Raw genomic sequence first — 20000 nt, 5'->3', positions numbered from 1 at the left:
GCAGTACTATTTACCATGTCCACCCTTAGCAATGTCCTCTCCCTCAACTAACTGTTGATTCACTGGGCTGGCCTTTTGACATTACCTGGAATAGTATCTGAAAAGCTGATTGAACAAATAGTATCAGAATTTGTTGTTACACCTTATAGGCTGAAATAAGTCTCGTGGTAATATAAGGTGTGCTCTCATTGGTTAAGTAGTCCTACATACCACCTGTGGGTCAACATACCACCTGGGGGGGCTGAGATCTTTATAAACAGCTAGATGGCACAGTAAGGACCATCAGCAGTTGGGTGACTAGAGAAGACAGACGTACAGCTCAAGAATATCCAGGTAAGACATGAGCTGTTGTTCTGGTGCTGTTCTACTACCTCTCTTCCTCTCTCTCTCTCTCTCTCTCTCTCTCTCTCTCTCTCTGTCTCTCTGTCTCTCTCTCTCTGTCTCTCTCTCTCTCTCTCTCTCTCTGGGCATCCATCTTATCTTTGTTGTCTCTGTAGACAGTGGCTGGGATTCAGTCGACTGCAGACAGTGAGTGGCGTTCCTTAAAGCACATTTAGATTGGATCAATAGCAGATATAGAAATGAAGTGTCAGTTTGGTTGAGTACACTGGATGACTTCTCAGACAGGTTTGCTGTCAGAACTGAATGTGTAAAACCATTAGTTTCTGTATCAAGTGTCATCTCCCTCCATCCTGGAGATGCTTGTTTTTTAATCAAATTCTGCAATTGAATAAGAGCCTGTATTTATGCTGATTCAGGATTGTTCTTGTGCATCTTCAATTTATTTCTCTCTCTCTATCTCTGTCTGTCCGTCTCTCTCTCTGTCTGTCTGTCTCTCTGTCCGTCTCTCTCGCTCTCTCTGTCCGTCTCTCTCGCTCTCTCTGTCCGTCTCTCTCGCTCTCTCTGTCCGTCTCTCTCGCTCTCTCTGTCCGTCTCTCTCGCTCTCTCTGTCCGTCTCTCTCTCTCTCGCACTCTCTGTCTGTCGCTCTCGCTCTCTCTCTCTGTCCGTCTCTCTCTCTGTCCGTCTCTCTGTCCATCTCTCTCTCTCTCTGTCCGTCTCTCTCTCTGTCCGTCTCTCTCTCTGTCCGTCTCTCTCTCTGTCCGTCTCTCTCTCTCTCTGTCCGTCTCTCTCTCTGTCCGTCTCTCTCTCTCTCTGTACGTGTCTCTCTCTCTGTCCGTCTCTCTCTCTCTCTGTCCATTGATCTCTCTCTCTTCTTCCACTGACTAATCTCTTAACACTGATAATATATCCTGAACTTTCAGCTCAATTTTGGACTCCTCTCTGAATACAGTTTGTAGTGTTAGTTTCAAGCTCTTCTGACATGTTTATCTTCCCCTTCTCTCCTCTCCTCTCCTCTCCTCTCCTCTCCTCTCCTCTCCTCTCCTCTCCTCTCCTCTCCTCTCCTCTCCTCTCCTCTCCTCTCCTCTCCTCTCCTCTCCTCTCCTCTCCTCTCCTCTCCTCTCCTCTCCTCTCCTCTCCTCTCCTCTCCTCTCTCTCTGACAGTGTACCATGGCCTCTCTCTCTCTGTACCTGGGACTGCTGGTGCTATGCACCCTGACTCTTGTACACTGTGACCTGAATGACGGCCCCATCAGAGTGTATGATATTCGTGCCTCCAACCTGAAAGGACGCTTTTTCTCAAAACCAGACCCCTACGTCAAGGTGAATTTACTCATTTATTTATTCTTTATTTAACCCAAACAGTCAGTTAACAAAACATTCTTATTTACAACAACAAACTGTCAGGTGGGGAGATAAAAAATTTTTTTTTACAGTGATGTTACAGACAGGACAGACATCATGAACATGTCAGTGATTGGCTTGTTACTTGTTAGGTGAAGTAATAGTAAAAGAAAAATGAACAATCAAATGAATTAATTAATTATAATGTACATATAATGGTTCCTCATTCAAGTGAGCCAACTGTACATACATTAGCAATAATTTACTATTTAATGCACAATAATACTTTAACAAAAAGTTTAATAAAGTCTATTGACAACATTCTCTTCCTCAGGTGTGGTGTGGCTCATCCTTTCATGGCAAGAGCAGCATTCTGAAGAAACAGGAAAACCCCACTTGGCCCGACCAGTTCAACTTCGCTAACATCCTTCCCAACTCTGTCCTGACAGTGGAGGTGAGTTTCCCCCCTTACTATGCAAAGCGTTTTGAGCACTGGAAAATCACTATGTAAATCCCATCTATTATTATTATGATGATGAAGATGATGATGATGATGATGATGAGGATATATATTTTTTTTACTATTATTGTTATTATGATTAGGTGTGGGATGATGTCATCGGACCAGATCGCCACATGGGAACCTGCACCGCCACCATCCGCCCAGGAAGACACACTGAGACCTGCCACCTGAAGAAAGGCATCGTCTACTATACCTACAGCTACGGCTACAGTCACTAGATGGAACAGTATTATGGTTAGAATGTAACCTATGACCTTTGTGACCTTGTGTCTGATTGGTTCTCACCCTTTCTCTCGTGTATTCACTTCCTTATAGCATCAATTAAAACAACGTGCTTTACGGCAAGATGGTCTCAGTCTGGCTTCATCATGTTTCTGAATTGTTTTAGGATTTCTCTTAGAAGATGAGGTCTTAGTCAAAGCTTTTTACCAATCGACATTTACCTTTTACAGTGTCACGATGTGGCCCTTTTGGGTGTATCACGCCCCCCAGGGGCGGACTGAAACAATTCAGGCTGGGAATTTGACTCCATCCCAGGCCACCCTGTTCATGCAAACCACCAGATCGCTAATTTTGTAGGCTAACCCTATTTGTTGATGCAACGGGTACCAAACTAGTTAGAAATTTGGTCACTATGTTCATCTGGGAAGAAAGTTATCCACATTACAAAATACAAACATTTGAGGCTACATGTTGGTAAGTCCATCTGAACACTGAGCTTTCAAGGTAATGTATGGCTGTGGGTGCCCCCTCAAACTCACTAGGAATACACCAATCATAGCACATACAAATGTACAAGGTATTGCCCCTGATTACAGTCCTACTGATAATCTCATAAATAAAGCACATATGAATTAAAATCATAAACTACATGTTTAGGTTTGTGCTCTTCAGTTGTACCTGAAGGTTCCTGCTCTGAGTCTGACTCTGAACTGAGCACCTCCAGTTCTGCAGGAGCACCTGAAGCTCTAGTGTTGCTGCTGCTTCTATCATGCTCACTATCATTAGTGTACCAGTAGGCTACATTAATACAGCTGTGGAATAAATTAAGAGTGGTCTCCTAATTTGGAGTGGTCTATTAATTTTCCACCAGAGCTGTATATGATGGTAGTAACTTGTAATGCTAATGATCTTTGTCATTGCCTGTGCTGTGTCACAGGCTACTGCGTTACATTCATGGATGCATTATGGTTAGGTTACTGTCTGTAGCCTGTTTCTCTGTTCAGTGTATGAGCATTTTCCCTCACTTATGTGGCAGGAGTCCTGACCGAATGCTGCAAGTCCATGGTCCAGGTTTATTATGTTTTACTAGTTGAAACATTTTGCCATCAATGTCATATTATAACCGCTATGTTGCACTCATTGCTATGATATAATTCCTCATCGAACACATGCAAACTGTTTAGCCTACTGGCCGTTGTGTCACTATTACTGGCCGTTGTGTCATTATTGCTGGCCACTGTGTCACTAGGCCAAACCTACTTCTCAGAGTAGTAGAACTGCAGACGTGTAAAAATGCAGGAGTAAAAAATACTTTAAAGTACTTCTCCTACTCCTTAAGTCGTTTTTTTGAGCATCTGTACTGTACTTCACTATTCATATTTGTTTTACTTTAATTTAACTACACTGAAACGGTCTACCCACACAGACGGCGTGGTGAAGGTGCAACAGCGCCTCTTCAACCTCAGGAGGCTGAAGAAATTTGACTTGTCACCCAAAACACTCACAAACTTGTACAGATGCACAATCGAGAGCATCCTGTCGGGCTGTATCACCGCCCACAACCATAAGGCTCTCCAGAGGGTAGTGAGGTCTGCACAACGCATCACCGGGGGCAAACTACCTGCCCTCCAGGACACCTACACCACCCGATGTCACAGGAAGGCCAAAAAGACAGTCAAGGACAACAACCACCGAGCCACTGCCTGTTCACCCCGTGTTCATCTAGAAGGCGAGGTCAGTACAGGTCCATCAAAGCTGGGACAGAGAGACTGAAAAACAGCTTCTATCTCAAGGCCATCAGACTGTTAAACAGCTATCACTACATTCAGTGGCTGTTGCCAACATACAGACTCAATCTCCAGGCACTTTAATAATTTATAATTGGATGTAATAAATATATCACTCGTCAACAATGCCACTTTATATAATGTTTACATACCATACATTACTCATCTCACATGTATATACTGTACTCTATACCATCTACTGCATCTTGCCTATGCCGTTCAGCCATCGCTCATCCATATATTTATATGCACATATTCTTAATCATTCCTTTACACTTGTGTGTGTATAAGGTAGTTGTTGTGAAATTGTTAGATTACTTGTTAGTTATTACTGCACGGTCGGAATTAGAAGCACAAGCATTTCGCTACACTTGCATTAACATCTGCTAAACATGTGTGTGTGACCAATAAAATTTGATTTGATTTGATTCCCAAATAACATAATTCATTTTTTACTCCATACATTTTCCCTGACACCCCAAAGTACTGATGAAATGTTGAATGCTTAGCAGCACATGGAAATGGTCAACTTCACACACTTATGAAGATAACTTTTCCCCACTGTCTCTGCTCTGGCGAACTCACTAAAGACAAATGCTTTATTTGTAAATGATGTCTGAGTTTTGGAGTGTGCTGTTTATCCCAAAAACAAAAGTAAATATATATTGTACCGTCCGTCTGGTTGGCTTGATATAAGGAATAAGAAATTATTTATACTTTTGATACTTAAGTATATTTCAGAAATGACATTTACTTTTGATAAATAAGTATATTTTAAACCAAAATCCTTTAGACTTTTACTCAAGTAGTATTTTACTGGGTGACTTTCGCTTTTACTTCAGTCATTATATATTAAGGTATCTTTACTTTTGTTCAAGTATGACAACTGAGTACTTTTTCCACCACTGCTTTCAGATCAGGGGAGACCTGTCCCTTATTCATAGTGTCTCAGATCAGGGGAGACCTGTCCCTTATTCATAGTGTCTCAGATCAGGGGAGACCTGTCCTGTCACGACTCCTACCGAAGGTGGCTCCCCTTCCTGTTCTGGTGGCGCTCGGCGGTCGTCGTCACCGGCCTACTAGCTGCCACTGATGCTTTTTTCCCCCTTGTCTGTTTATTAGTTACACCTGTATTTAATTAGGTTTATTGGTTGGGCTTTATTATCCAGCCGGCCCGCCTGCTGGGTGTGCGGGATTATTCTGTTTGTACATTTGTGCACGACTGTAGGTCACGGTTGTCCGTGTATGTGTGTATTTTCTGGACTGTTTAGTTCCCCGTGTTTTTGGGGCATTCGTTTGGGTTGGCGTCGGTTTCACATGTGTGGTGAATTAAAAGTAGCGCTACCCTGAACTCTCTGTTTCTCCATTACACCCCTGGCATTACATGTCCCTTATTCATAGTGTCTCAGATTAAGAGTGCTGATCTAGGATCAGGTTTTCCCAGTCCAGAACAATCTGCTTCAATATGATCTAATTAGTAAAACTGTTATGAACACTCTTCATGAAGACGGGTCTAGATCAGGGCCCGTGTCCACAAAGCACCTCCGAACTAGAGACTGCTTTCCAACAACAGATAGTTTCTGTTGACTATCTAACGGATGTTCTTGAACAGGAAAACAGCTGAGAGCAGAGCATTACATTTACAGTTTAGTCATTCAGCAGACGTTCTTATTCAGAACGACTTACAGAGGAGGACAGAGGAGTCGAGGAGAGGACAGACTTTTGGCCAAATGAGAATCTCCCAGTGAATAAAATGTATGTCAGTGACAGGGAAACTAATGAGTGGTTGAGAGGTTGAGTAGAGTGTTAATTTATTAGTCAGTAAAGGAGGAGTCTGCTCTCCTCCTTGATGACCTACTTCAGCAGAGGATTCACAAGAGTATCCTTTCAGGTTCTAGTGTGTGTTTTAAACTCCACCTCACCCCCTTTGAAACAGCTGTTGGTTTATGGAAGGAGAAAAGCATGAAAAGCATGAATTTGACATCATTCAAGCAAGGTAGTTATTAATGTTATTAATGACCCACGGTGTGGTCATTATGAAGGTGACAGGTAACATGACAGGTAGTTATTAATGACCCACAGTGTGGTCATTAACAAGGTGACAGACCATTGGGCAATCACAGTGTTGTCATTAATAACGTGACAGCCCATTGGATAATCAGTGTGGTCAAAATGTGACAGCCCATTAGATAATCAGTGTGGTCATTAAAAACGTGACAGGCCCTTGGATAATCAGTGTGGTAATTAAAAACCTGACAGCCCATTGGATAATCAGTGTGGTCATTAAAATCCTGACAGCCCATTGGATAATCAGTGTGGTCATTAAAATCCTGACAGCCCATTGGATAATCAGTGTGGTCATTAAAAACCTGACAGCCCATTGGATAATCAGTGTGGTCATTAAAAACCTGACAGCCCATTGGATAATCAGTGTGGTCATTAAAAACCTGACAGCCCTTGGGCCATGAAACTTGGGCAATGGACAATAGACCGGTGGAAACCTGTCCTTTGGTCCAACCGCCGTGTCTTTGTGAGATGCAGAGTAGGTGAATGGATGATCTCTGCATGTGTGGTTCCCACCATGAAGCATGGAGGAGGAGGTGTGATGGTTGTGGAGGTGCTTGCTGGTGACACTGTCTGTGATGTATTTCGAATTCAAGGCACAGTCATGGATTACCAGAGTGTGACTTTCCTGGTCCTGTCCCCCAGGTCAGTTAGTCAACACAGGAAGGAGTAATGGATGGATAGTTCATTTATTTCCAAAGCTGCAATACACCCACAGTATGGATGAATGATGAGTAGTCAACGGGATATAATTAGCACTATCACAGCAATTCTCCATAATTCTGCTGTATAATATACTAAGAAAATAACAATTGAAATGTCTATCAAAGTCATTGTGATAGTATAGTGGATTTAACCATTTCTAATAATTCCTAATTTACTATAATACAAATAAATGTGTTTCCATGTGTAATCTCATATTCACAACATCAGAATAAACTGTCATCCATTTTAGCATTGAAATATATCAAATGAACCTGAAAATGACTCAACGTCAAACCCTTGTGGTTAAGAAATATAATACACCAAGAATGTACCACATATTTTCCTAAGCTAACAAAACAAAACCATAATACCAACATGGCAAACTGAGATTCAGCAATTAACATATAAAGAGTGGCTTCTGCAGAGATACGCCATCCTATCTGGTTTGCGCTTAGTGGGACTATCATTTATTTTCAACAGGACAATGACCCCAAACACACCTCCAGGCTATGTAAGAGCTATTTGACCAAGAAGGAGAGTGATTGAGTGCTGGACCAGATGACCTGGCCTCCACAATCACCCGACTTCAACCCAGTTGAGATGGTATGGGATGAGTTTGATCGCAGAGTGAAGGAAAGCAGCCAACAAGTGCCCAGCATATGTGAGAACTCCTTCAAGACTGTTGGAAAAGCATTGCAGGTGAAGCTTGTTGAGAGAATGCTTAGAGTGTGCTAAGCTGTCATCAATGCAAAGGTTGGCTACTTTGAAGAACATCTAATATATTTTTTATTTGTTTAACACTTTTTGGTTACTACATGATTCCATATGTGTCATGTCATAGTTTTGATGTCTTCACTACTATTCTACGATATAGGAAATAGTCTAAATAAAGATAAACCCTTGAATGAGTAGGTGTGTCCAACCTTTAGACTGGTACTGTATATCTATCTGAACTAACTCCAACACGTCTAATTGATCATTTACAGATTTTAGCAGTTTGGTTTCCACGCTTACCGTACAGGGTGGTAAATATAGTCAATCTTGTGTCAGTCGAAGAGTCTCTTAGTTTTCTTTTAGAGTTTGGTTCTCCATTGTTTCCGTGGTTACTCTCCGCCATTTTTTTGTTTTGACTGCGTTGATAGTGTTTGTCTATAAAATTCTCTAGCCCTACAAGTTGTTTTGAGTTATTATCCAGTTTGGGTGTTGTTGCCCAGGTGTGAGCAGATCAGCATAAAAGTACTATTATTTGGTCAGTTTAAGGGACATTAATTTCCCAAAAAATTCACAAGGCATTCTGCACCGTTATCTTCAGTCCTCCATAATCTCTTAGGCATAGTTTCCTGTTAAGGGAATTTTTTATCTATAATGACTAATTATGTATACATTTCAATCAGGATTACTAATCAGAATACTATTATGCTACTGTACATGTATGAATTTTCTCTCTTGCTCCCAGTATTGAATATAATGTAGTGAATGTAGTCAAGAGTTTAGAACGATGATGGTCTGTTCCTTGGTACAAATGAATGAACTACTATCCAGACAGTCTAGAATGCTTATCTACACTGACTGACCTTGGCTCTAGGCGAGGAGGGAAGGCTTGAGAGCTATAGAGCCTTTCTACCAGTGTCAAGAAGAGACTGAAAATTGAGAAAACGCTGACGTCATTTTCAGTTTATAACCTGTGGTAAAATGTGTATGTACTCAGTACTCTCTTGATTAAAGGCTGATACTTGACTTTTAACACCGTTTAACACCATTCCTATAAAATAAGGGTCTTACAAATTCTTGTGAATAACAGTGTTTAATTTTAATTGGGAATTAAAACAGAGGAATTAAATTCCTTCAACATTTCCCATGACAGACATTTGATTCTAGGTAATGAGACTACCTCAGCCTTGACTTGAATTCCTTGTGGGGGTCAAAATAGGTGAGCACAGGTTCTGGCTCTTTCATCTGCTGGAACGCAGCGTCATTAATTATGTCCCACACGAACTCACTGCTCTGTTTCAGGAGGTGACGTAGTGGTGTGTTTACTTCTGACAGTCTGGGAGCAAACCTGAAGATCCAGTCTGTAGGCTCAGTCTCCTTTACAACGATTTTGCCTTTCTCTATGACGTCCAGCTGAGCTTTCAGGCGTGCTGCGTTCTGCTATACTTTGGAACATGTCAGATAACTCCTCCATAATGTTAGTTACATTCTGTGTTTCACTCAGTGTTGCATTTGCATTGACAAACAACACCCGTTTGATTAAATCCATGTCTAGACAAGCCCTTGTGTGCTGAGAATGTAGAACTCTAACATGACTGCAGTGTCCTTATGTCAGATCCATTTTAACATCCAGTGGTTCACCACCACACCCTGTGAGTTGACATGTTGCTGGTATTATGTTCACCTGGGCACCTGCATTCAGTTTAAATCTAACTTTGTGCAATTCCAGTCCAAGCAAATGATTGCTCAATGTTTGTTCCAACGTGATCTCTTGTGTCAGTCTCTCTGTACAGTTGGATGAGCATGCAATGTCTGTCACATTCGTTGTACGAAGGAGACCAAGGCACAGCGTGGTATGCGTACATTCTTTATTATTATAAGAATGAACACTGAACAAACTAACCAAAATGAACCGTGATGCTAAACAAATGAGTGCTGACAGACAACTACACATAGACAAGAACCTACAAACACAAAAGGGAAATTGGCTACCTAAATATGATCCCCAATCAGAGATAACGATAAACAGCTGCCTCTGATTGGGAACCATGTCAGGCCACCACAGACATACAAATACCTAGACCTACAAAACCCATAGACATACAAAAACCCTAGACAATACAAAAACTAGCATACCCACCCTAGTCACACCCTGACCTAACCAAATATAAAGAAAACAGAGATATCTAATGTCAGAGCGTGACAATGTCTATGTCCTTTTCCAAAGTCAAATCTGATGAGCCATGACTCAATAGCTTTTCATGCACTTCATGTGAGTTCGTAGCAAAAACAATCCGATCTTTAACCATCTCGTCACTGTTTGGATAGTTACAGTCTTTAACTGTCAACTTTACCTGGGTAACAAAATACTCGAAGGACTTGCTAACTCCATGTAGATTTTCTTGAAACTTTTATGACATATTCCTCAAACTTGTCATAATACGTTTTCACTATCTTTGCCTCTGTGTTTGTAAGTGTCCACGTATTAAATACATCTCGTCATTTCCCCCCAATCCACAACAGGAGATAGCTGCACTTCTCCATCTCGTTCTTAGCACGTAACAATCCAGAGAACATTAGTTGGACATGCTGTTGAAACTTTCTCCACGAGCCAGGTAAGTTTGATGAATCCCAATCCATCCTCTGTGTTGGAAAGCCAGATGATTCTCATTTTATTATTTTGATTATGAGTTTCTTTCTTTCTTTCTGACACCATGTTACATTTCCACTTGACTGTCACTCTTAGTGTCTAATTAAAGGAAAGGGATTGACAACGAATATTGAATTGACTTGTTTATTTCTCACCATCTCAACCCAAAAGTAATGTATGTGCACTTGACGTAAACTTCCGAGACCTTTATGTCAGGGATGCAGCATGTGATAGTCTAGACGTAATCATACTGAACATAATATATCCTAGCAGGATATTACAGGGCTCTCTAAAGTGTTTGTCCCCAAGTTGCAGGGATGTCACATGTCCGTCCTACTTATATCAGTACACTGAAACTTCGTTTTGAACAAATAAGCCACATGTAGCAAATAAGCCATTAAACTATTTGTTAACCAAATTCGACACTCTCTCATTGACCTCCATACAAAAACTCCTCGCTTGGTGACTGAAAAACAAACAAAACAAAAAGACACTTGCTGGAGAAGGCAGATTTTGGGCTCAGTGATCCCTCTCGCTTAGCTTCTTGTACCTCTGGCTACAGCTACCTATAGATTCCCACAGTGGAGGTGTCATAATACCCATAACACCTAACGGTCAAACAGGGAAATGGATACAAGCGTTTTTCCACCATTCATTTTTCCCATGTGGGTATTTGGAAACACTTAAAATAAACGCATGTTGTGGTGCTCTATACTTGCGCTCTCCGTAGCTATGACGCACTTGCTAGTACTGCAAACCATGCTCTATCAGCTCGATCAGTTGAGCAAACTCACTCCAACTAGCAGCCTAGAGCAAACTTATTTGAATGGCCCTTACAGAAGCTTGTTTGCCAGCTTGTTGATGAAGTTGTACAGCACCAAAGATAATGGACTGTTGTCAGAAATCAGCTTGTAACTGACAGCTGGCACTGTGCCTCGCTACATTTGGCCAGCGTGATAACAGTCACAGCTAGAGCTGTCAGCGTGCTGCAGAACTAATCACATCAGAACATACACTGTCATATAATGAAAACTCTTTTTTGCTATAAGCAAAATGTTCATTACACTAGCTAGCTAGTGGAGGGATTCAGCATTGAATACTTTGGGGTGGAAGTTATCCTAGTGGACTTGTAACCAAAAGGTTGCAAGATCAAATCCCTGAGCTGACAAGGTAAAAATATGTTTTTCTGCCCCTGAACAAGGCAGTTAACCCACTGTTCCTAGGCTGTCATTGAAAATAAGAATTTGTTCTAACTCACTTGCCTAGTTAAATAAATGTTTTTTTTTTAAATGAGTGTGTGAGCTGCATTTTAGATGGATTCTGCCAGCAGGCTGACAAGCTAGCTAGATTGCTAATTTTCATGCACATTTCGAATTTGATAAATACTGATTCTACAACCAGAATATATCTTAATTAGATAGTGGAATAAGGTTGTGAAGACTTGGTCGATATGAGATACAGATTTATAGTTTTTGTTAAGATTAACTCGGACTCTTTTGAGGATGAAAGGGGATTCAGCGGACATCGCTGCCTTGGTAACATTTTCGAATGCTAGGATAGCTTATTGTGACTAATCTTATTTTTAGCTAACCCCTGAGAGTTTGCTATCACACAGATCAGTGTAGACAGCCGTCTGACCTGAGAAAATGCACATCATTTACTTCAATGGGGACACCCGTTCTATTCATGATATTTCTATGGTAGTGACTTTGTGGTGAGTTGGAAAGGAAACCTGTTGTTGCTGACCTGCTGTTGTTGTTCTCTAGCCTGTATCATAGGATGTGTGCTCTGGTCAGCCTCCATTAATGAAAACAATCTGTGTTCTATTAGATAGGTGAATCTGGGTCCTATTAGATAGGTGAATCTGGGTCCTATTAGATAGGTGACTCTGGGTCCTATTAGATAGGTGACTCTGGGTCCTATTAGATAGGTGACTCTGGGTCCTATTAGATAGGTGACTCTGGGTCCTATTAGATAGGTGATTCTGGGTCCTATTAGATAGGTGATTCTGGGTCCTATTAGATAGGTGATTCTGGGTCCTATTAGATAGGTGACTCTGGGTCCTATTAGATAGGTGACTCTGGTCCTATTAGATAGGTGACTCTGGGTCCTATTAGATAGGTGACTCTGGGTCCTGGGTCCTATTAGGTAGGTGAGTCTGGGTCCTATTAGATAGGTGATTCTGGGTCCTATTAGATAGGTGACTCTGGGTCCTATTAGATAGGTGACTCTGGGTCCTATTAGATAGGTGACTCTGGGTCCTATTAGATAGGTGACTCTGGGTCCTATTAGATAGGTGACTCTGGGTCCTATTAGATAGGTGAGTCTGGGTCCTATTAGATAGGTGACTCTGGGTCCTATTAGATAGGTGACTCTGGGTCCTATTAGATAGGTGACTCTGGGTCCTATTAGATAGGTGACTCTGGGTCCTATTAGATAGGTGACTCTGGGTCCTATTAGATAGGTGACTCTGGGTCCTATTAGATAGGTGACTCTGGGTCCTGGGTCCTATTAGATAGGTGACTCTGGGTCCTATTAGATAGGTGAGTCTGGGTCCTATTAGATAGGTGAGTCTGGGTCCTATTAGATAGGTGATTCTGGGTCCTATTAGATAGGTGATTCTGGGTCCTATTAGATAGGTGACTCTGGGTCCTATTAGATAGGTGACTCTGGGTCCTATTAGATAGGTGACTCTGTGTCCTATTAGATAGGTGACTCTGGGTCCTATTAGATAGGTGAGTCTGGGTCCTATTAGATAGGCGATTCTGGGTCCTATTAGATAGGTAACTCTCAATCCATAATAAGGCAGAGGATGCAAATCCATAACACCTATGTTTTTTCAGCAATAGATTAATGATCAATGACATCAAAGGCTGTGCTGAGTTCTAACTTCTTACTATCAATTTCCTTCACCCAGTCAGTCATTTCTGTCAGTTCTGAGCTTGTTGAGTGGCCATCTCTACAAGTATGCTGAAAGTCTGTTGTTCATTTTATGTCTTTGTAAAAAAACTTTATTTGATCGAACACCTTTTTTTTGAGGAATGACCTCACTGCTCAGTCAGGCATGTGGAGACACACCATCATATCATCCTCATTGGCTCATTGTAATCCCAAAATAAATGTGTCGTGATACAAATAAATGTAGCTAGTCGTTGTGGAAAACATTTCATAGACAAAAGTAGAAGTAGCATGTTTTTCTCCTTCCAGATAAGATGATTCAAAGGGGGTGGATTTTTTCATTCTTATTTATTTCCGGTAATGAACATACTTTTCTCTGTCTTAAATGTTATCGTTTATTTGCTTATTAGGACACCTAAGGTTTGATTATAAACGTTGTTTGACATTGTTTGACATTGAGTAATGTTTGGGATTCATTTTGTAAGCATTTTGATGGAGGGAAACTGAGTGGATTATTGATTGAGAATCGCCAGCTAAACTGAGTTTTTATGGATATAAAGAAGGACATTATCGAACAAAATGACCATTTGTTATGTAACTGGGGCCTTTTGGAGTGCCAACAGAAGAAGATCATCAAAGGTAAGGCATTAATTATATCGCTATTTCTGACTTTCGTGGCGCACCTGCCTGGTTGAAATCTGTTTTTCATGTGTTGGTATGCGGGGCGCTGTCCTCAGATAATCGCATGGTTTGCTTTCGCCGTAAAGCCTTTTTGAAATCTGACATGGCGGCTGGACTAACAACAAGTTAAGCTTTATTTTGATATATTACACTTGAGATTTTATATACATTTAATATTTATAGCAATTTAATTCGTATTTGGCGCTCTGCAATTTCACCAGATGTTGTCGAGGTGTCCCGTAAATCTGATATGTCCTTTTATTATATATTTGCAAATATTTCTTAAAAAACATCTTTCCTTTGTCATTATGGGGTATTGTGTGAAGATTGATAATGGGGGAAAAAAACGGTTTAATCCATTTTACAATAAGGTTGTAATGTAACAAAATGGGGAAAAAGTCAAGGGGTCTGAATACTTTCCGAGCACTCACCGACCTAAGACAGGGAAATTTTACTAGGATTAAATGTCAGGAAATGTGAAAAACTGAGTTTAAATGTATTTGGCTAAGGTGTATGTAAAATTTGCCTGCAAAGGACATGTGTCAGACAGGTCACCTGTAGTACTAACATGCTGTCTATATTAATAGGCCAGGAATGAAAGATACAAAGTCACCCAGACCTTACTTTTGCCACACTATGTTTGAGTGTGTTTTACTTGTATTTTATTGTCTATTCAATAAAGTACACATGTATGTATGAGGTTGTCACATTTTGCTCAGACATCGTGTGCCAATGACTATTATGTCCAAAGCATTTTAGAAACACTAAAACACTCCAAAACACTCTGAAAATCTCCACAACACACTAAAACATGTTAGAAAACACTCTAAAACACTAAACCACACTAAAGTATCTTATAAAACACACAAAAATATAGAACACTCCAAAACACTCTAAAACAAAACTCTTTAACATTCTTAAACACATACGAAAACACTCTAAAACACACTAAAGCATATTATAAAACTCTAAAACACTCTAAATCATATTAGAAAACACTTTAAAACACTCTAAAGCATATTAGTACACACTCTACAACACACAAAAAACACTAAACACTCCAAACATGTTAGAAAACACTCAAAAACACTATAACGGTCCACAACACTGAAACATATTTGAAAACACTCTAAACACACTCAACACTCTAAAGCATATTAGAAAACATTCTAAAACACTCAAACACTCCAAAGCATGTTAGAAAACACTCTAAAACACTTCCCCTTTAACTCTCAGTGTCAAAGCAGCAAGGCATCAGGTCACATTTTTTTAGTCTCTGTTTGGTTTGACTCGACCAGGGATTGAACCCTTCCAATCTCAGGGTGGACATTCTACCACAGGGCCACTGACTTGCTGCTACTGTTATAATGACTGTAATAGTAGCAGTACTAGTAGTGTAGAAGGCACAACGACACTACAATAGTCAGGGGAAAGAAAGGAAAGAGAGCTAGGAAATGAGAAAAGGAGTAAAGGAAAGGAAGCTAGGGAAGGAGGAATGGAAGATGTGAAAGACCAAGGAATTAAGCTAGTAAAAGAGGAATGGTAGCTAGGAAAATATAGGAGGAAAGGGAGCAAGAAAAGGAGGAGAGGAGGCTAGGAAAGGAGGAAAGGAACACAAATAAGAAAGGATAGGAGGAAAGAGAGCTAGGAAAGCAAATGAGCAGAGGAGAATAAGGAAAGGGATCAAGGAACGGAAGCTAGGAAAGAAGGAATGGAGGGTAGGAAAGTCCAAATAAAGGAAGGTAGGAAAGGATAGTATGAAAGGGAGCTATGAAAGGAAGCTAAGGAAGGAGGAAAGGAAAGGGGAATAAGAAAGTAGGAGAGGAATCCAGGGAAAGAAAGGAGAAAAGGAAGTAAAGGGATCAAGGAAAGGAAGCTAGGATACCAAACAGATGCATTTCTAAAAGTCATTGTGATATATTCATTTTTAACTTATTTTTCATGAGATCTGAGGATGTCCTAATCTGAATTCAGTAATCTTAAATCTGCACAAACCTATCTGTAAAAAAGCAGTCAAATATGTGATGTCACTCACAAATAAGTCAGAAGAGCAACAGGCACATTTGAATGACCTCACAAAGCTAATGCAATTCAAGAAGATGGAATATACAAGTCACAAATGTTGTCATATTTACAAAATCTGAAACTGTAAGTGCATCGGAGAGGCACCATCTACTACACCTACAGCTACAAGAAGGAACAGGTGCAACAGAATGATCATTTGACTGTAACCTATGACCTTAGTGACCTTGTGTCTGATTGGTTCTCTCACCATTTCACTCATGTATTCACTTCCTTATAGCATCAATTAAAGAAATTGTGCTTTACGGCAAGATGTTCTCAGTCTGACTTCATCATGTTTCAGGATTAAACCTGAGTTTAATATAACTTCCTGTTATTAATATAACTTTCTGTTATTCTAAGGTTTGGACTATGTTCATAATCAGCAGATCAGATATGTAATGCCTCTTGAAGCTAGGGGGCACTATTTTCATTTTTGGAAAAATAACGTCCCCAAAGTAAACAGCTATTTTGTCAGGACAAGATGAATAGAATATGCATATAATTGACAGCTTAGGATAGAAAACACTCTAAAGTTTCCAAAACTGTAAAAATATTGTCTGTGAGTATAACAAAACTGATATTGCAGGCGAAAGCCTGAGAAAAATCCAATCAGGAAGGGACTCTTATTTAGAAAGCTCTGCGTTCCTATGCGTCCCTATTGAGCAGTGAATGAGATATCAACCAGATTCCTTTTTCTATGGCTTCCCCTAATGTGTCTAGTGTCACAATACATAGCTTCAGGCTTTTATTTTGAGAAAGGAGCCCTGAACGTCAACATTGCGTCAGTGGTCAGCTGAAGTCTCTCAGAGTGTTTTGTGCGTAAAGGACAAATACGGCCATTGTTTCTCTCTATCCTACTAAGAAGCCACCAGTCCCGGTTGATATATTATCGAATAGATATTTGAAAAACACCTTGAGGATTGATTATAAACAACGTTTGCCATGTTTCTGTTGATATTATGGAGCTAATTTGGAATATATTTCAGCCGTTGTAGTGACCGCAATTTCCGGTCAATTTCTCAGCCAAACGTGAAGAACAAAAATAATATTTTTGGAAAAAAGGAACATTTGCTATCTAACTGGGAGTCTCGTGAGTGAAAACATCCGAAGCTCATCAAAAGTAAACGATTTAATTTGATTGCTTTTCTGATTTTCGTGACCAGGTTGCCTGCTGCTAGCTAGTCATAATGCTATGCTAGGCTATCGATAAACTTAAACAAATGCTTGTCTTGCTTTGGCTGTAAAGCATATTTTCAAAATCTTAGATGACAGGGTGATTAACAACAGGCTAAGCTGTGTTTCAATATATTTCACTTGTGATTTCATGAATAGGAATATTTTCTAGTAATATTTATGTCTGTTGTGTTATGCTAATTAGTGTCATTTGATGATTACACTCCCGAACCCGGGATGGGTAGTATCAAGAGGCATCATTGAGAACCCTATACAGTTTGGTTTAGAGACATCATTGATAACCCTATACAGTTGGTTTAGAGACATCATTGAGAAGCCTATACGGTTTTGGTTTAGAGACATCATTGAGGAACCTATACAGTTTGGTTAGAGATATCATTGAGAACCCTATACAGTTTGGTTTAGAGACATCATTGAGAACCCTATACAGTTTGGTTCAGAGACATCATGAGAAGCCTATACGGTTTGGGTTTAGAGACATCATTGAGAACCCTATACAGTTTGGTTTAGAGATATCATTGAGAACCCTATACGGTTTGGTTTAGAGACATCATTGATAACCCTATACGGTTTGGTTTAGAGACATCATTGATAACCCTATACGGTTTGGTTTAGAGACATCATTGATAACCCTATACGGTTTGGTTTAGAGACATTACTGAGAACCCTATACAGTTTGTTTTAGAGACATTACTGAGAACCCTATACAGTTTGGTTAAGAGACATTACTGAGAACCCTATACAGTTTGGTTTAGAGACATTACTGAGAACCTATACAGTTTGGTTTAGAGACATTACTGAGAACTATATAAGGTTGGTTGGAGACATTACTAAGAAGTATATCAAGCTTGGTTTGGAGACATTACTGAGAAACTATATAAGGTTTGGTCTTGGAGACATTACTGAGAACTTATATAAGGTTTGGTTTTGGAGACATTACTGAGAACTATATAAGGTTTGGTTTAGGTAGACATTACTGAGATCTGGCCAGCTGTAGAATCTACATGTGGTGTCAGGGTTTGGTATCATTATGACAGGGTGACGGGTAAGGTCCATCTAAAGGGAACATTTCCACATGGTGATACTTAAGTCCTTATGTTATATTACAATAAGTTATCTTTAGGATCCAACCTGGGATGACATGGTGGGAAAGCGCAGCAACACAATGAGGCACTCCGGATTGGATTTTTACTCAGGCTTTCGCCTCTGCACTATCAGTTCTGTTCTACTCACAGACAATATTTTTACAGTTTTGGACACCTTTAGAGTGTTTTCTATCCTAAGCTGTCAAGTCATGCATATTCTAGCATCTTGTCTGACAAAATCCCGTTTACTACGGGAATGTTTTTCCAAAAATGAAAATACTGCCCCCTAGTCACAAAAGGTTTTAAATACATTTGGTAAAATGTCAAATAATCTGTTTCCACTTTGTTTATGGGGTAATGAGTGTAGATTGCTAAGTTTTTTTTAAATGATTTTAAGAATAAGGCCGTAAAGAAACAAAATGTAGAAAAAGTCAAGGGGTCTGAATGCACTGTATATAATGATTAATGGTATTACTGAAGAATTACAGATTGTATGCAGTACTATTTACCACGTCCACTCTTAGCAATGTCCTCTCCCTTACCTAACTGTTGATTCACTGGGCTGGCCTTTGACATGATCTGGATACAATAGTTCAATCACATTTCAGATAGTATCAGATTTGTTGTTACAAGTTATAGGCTTCGTCTCGTGGTAATATAAGGTGTGCTCTCATTGGTTAAGTAGTCCACACATCCACTTGTGGGTTCATCAACTACCGGGTGGGTGGGGGTGTGGTGGGTGGGGGGGGAGGGGCTGAGATCTTTATAAACAGCTAGATGGCACAGTAAGGACCATCAGCAGTTGGGTGACTAGAGAAGACAGACGTACAGCTCAAGAATATCCAGGTAAGACATGATCTGTTGTGCTGTTCTACTACCTCTCTCTTTGTTATGGCATCCATCTTACCGTTCTTATCTCTGGAGACTGTGGCTGGGATTCAGTCGATTGCAGACAGTGAGTGGCTTTCCAAAAAGCGCTTTTAGATTGGCAGATATAGAAATTGATTGTCTGTTTGGTTGAGTACACTGGAAGACTTCTCAGCCAGGTTTGCTGTCAGAACTGAATGTGTAACACCATTACAGTTTCTGTATCAAGTGTCATCTCCCCATCCAGGAGGCGCTGGTGTAGATGTCAAACATTTCTGAAAAGCTACTATCTCAATTGAACAAGCCTGTATTTCTGCTTATTCAGGATTGTTCTTGTGCATCTTCAATTATTTCCTCTGTCCGTCTCTTTCTCCACTGACTAATCTCTTAACACTGATAATATATCCTGAACTTTCAGCTCAATTTGACTCTCTGAATACAGTTTGAGGTGTTAGTTTCAAGCTCTTATGACATGTTTATCTCCCCTCCTGTCACCTCCCCTCTCTCACAGACATGTACCATGGCCTCTCTCTCTCTGTACCTGGGACTGCTGGTGCTATGCACCCTGGCTCTTGTACACTGTGACCTGAATGACGGCCCCATCAGAGTGTATGATATTCGTGCCTCCAACCTGAAAGGACGCCTTCTCTCAAAACCAGACCCCTACGTCAAGGTGAATTTACTCATTTATCTTTAACCCGAACAGTCAGTTACCGCAACATTGTTATTTACAACAACAAATGTCAAGTGGGGAGATAAAACAGAAGTACAGTGATGTTACAGACAGGACAGACATCATAACACAGAAGGACAGAGAGACAGCAATAATCAAACAGTAAACAGTAGACAGTCAGCTGTCATTTGT

The 20000-nt window shown here is 40.3% G+C and overlaps 2 protein-coding genes across 4 annotated transcripts in view; both read left to right on the top strand.

The window, feature by feature from the left end:
• Nucleotides 1-20000, top strand: part of LOC109896216 (perforin-1-like) — a 34604-nt gene that overhangs the window by 9914 nt on the left and 4690 nt on the right. Inside the window, exons 1-4 of one of the 3 annotated variants that reach the window (XM_031829644.1) lie at nucleotides 209-333; nucleotides 1505-1663; nucleotides 2019-2138; nucleotides 2288-2441. In XM_031829644.1, coding sequence (XP_031685504.1) covers nucleotides 1511-1663; nucleotides 2019-2138; nucleotides 2288-2425 — 411 coding nt within the window. In that variant the 5' untranslated portion in view covers nucleotides 209-333; nucleotides 1505-1510 and the 3' untranslated portion in view covers nucleotides 2426-2441. Of the gene's footprint in view, nucleotides 1-208; nucleotides 334-1500; nucleotides 1664-2018; nucleotides 2139-2287; nucleotides 2560-20000 lie in introns of those variants that run through there. The other 2 variants (XM_031829643.1, XM_020490518.2) reach the window with 2 other exon arrangements.
• LOC116374808 (protein C2-DOMAIN ABA-RELATED 1-like) overlaps nucleotides 19650-20000 on the top strand; it is a 5041-nt gene continuing 4690 nt past the window's right edge. Inside the window, exon 1 of the mRNA XM_031829646.1 lies at nucleotides 19650-19808. Within this exon, the coding sequence (XP_031685506.1) occupies nucleotides 19656-19808 (153 nt within the window). The 5' untranslated portion in view covers nucleotides 19650-19655. The remainder of the gene's footprint in view (nucleotides 19809-20000) is intronic.

The sequence above is a fragment of the Oncorhynchus kisutch genome, linkage group LG8 (assembly GCF_002021735.2).
Source record: "Oncorhynchus kisutch isolate 150728-3 linkage group LG8, Okis_V2, whole genome shotgun sequence".
NCBI lineage: Eukaryota > Metazoa > Chordata > Actinopteri > Salmoniformes > Salmonidae > Oncorhynchus > Oncorhynchus kisutch.
Note: the sequence above shows the minus strand (reverse complement) of the source record. Positions and strands in the feature narration are given on the sequence as shown.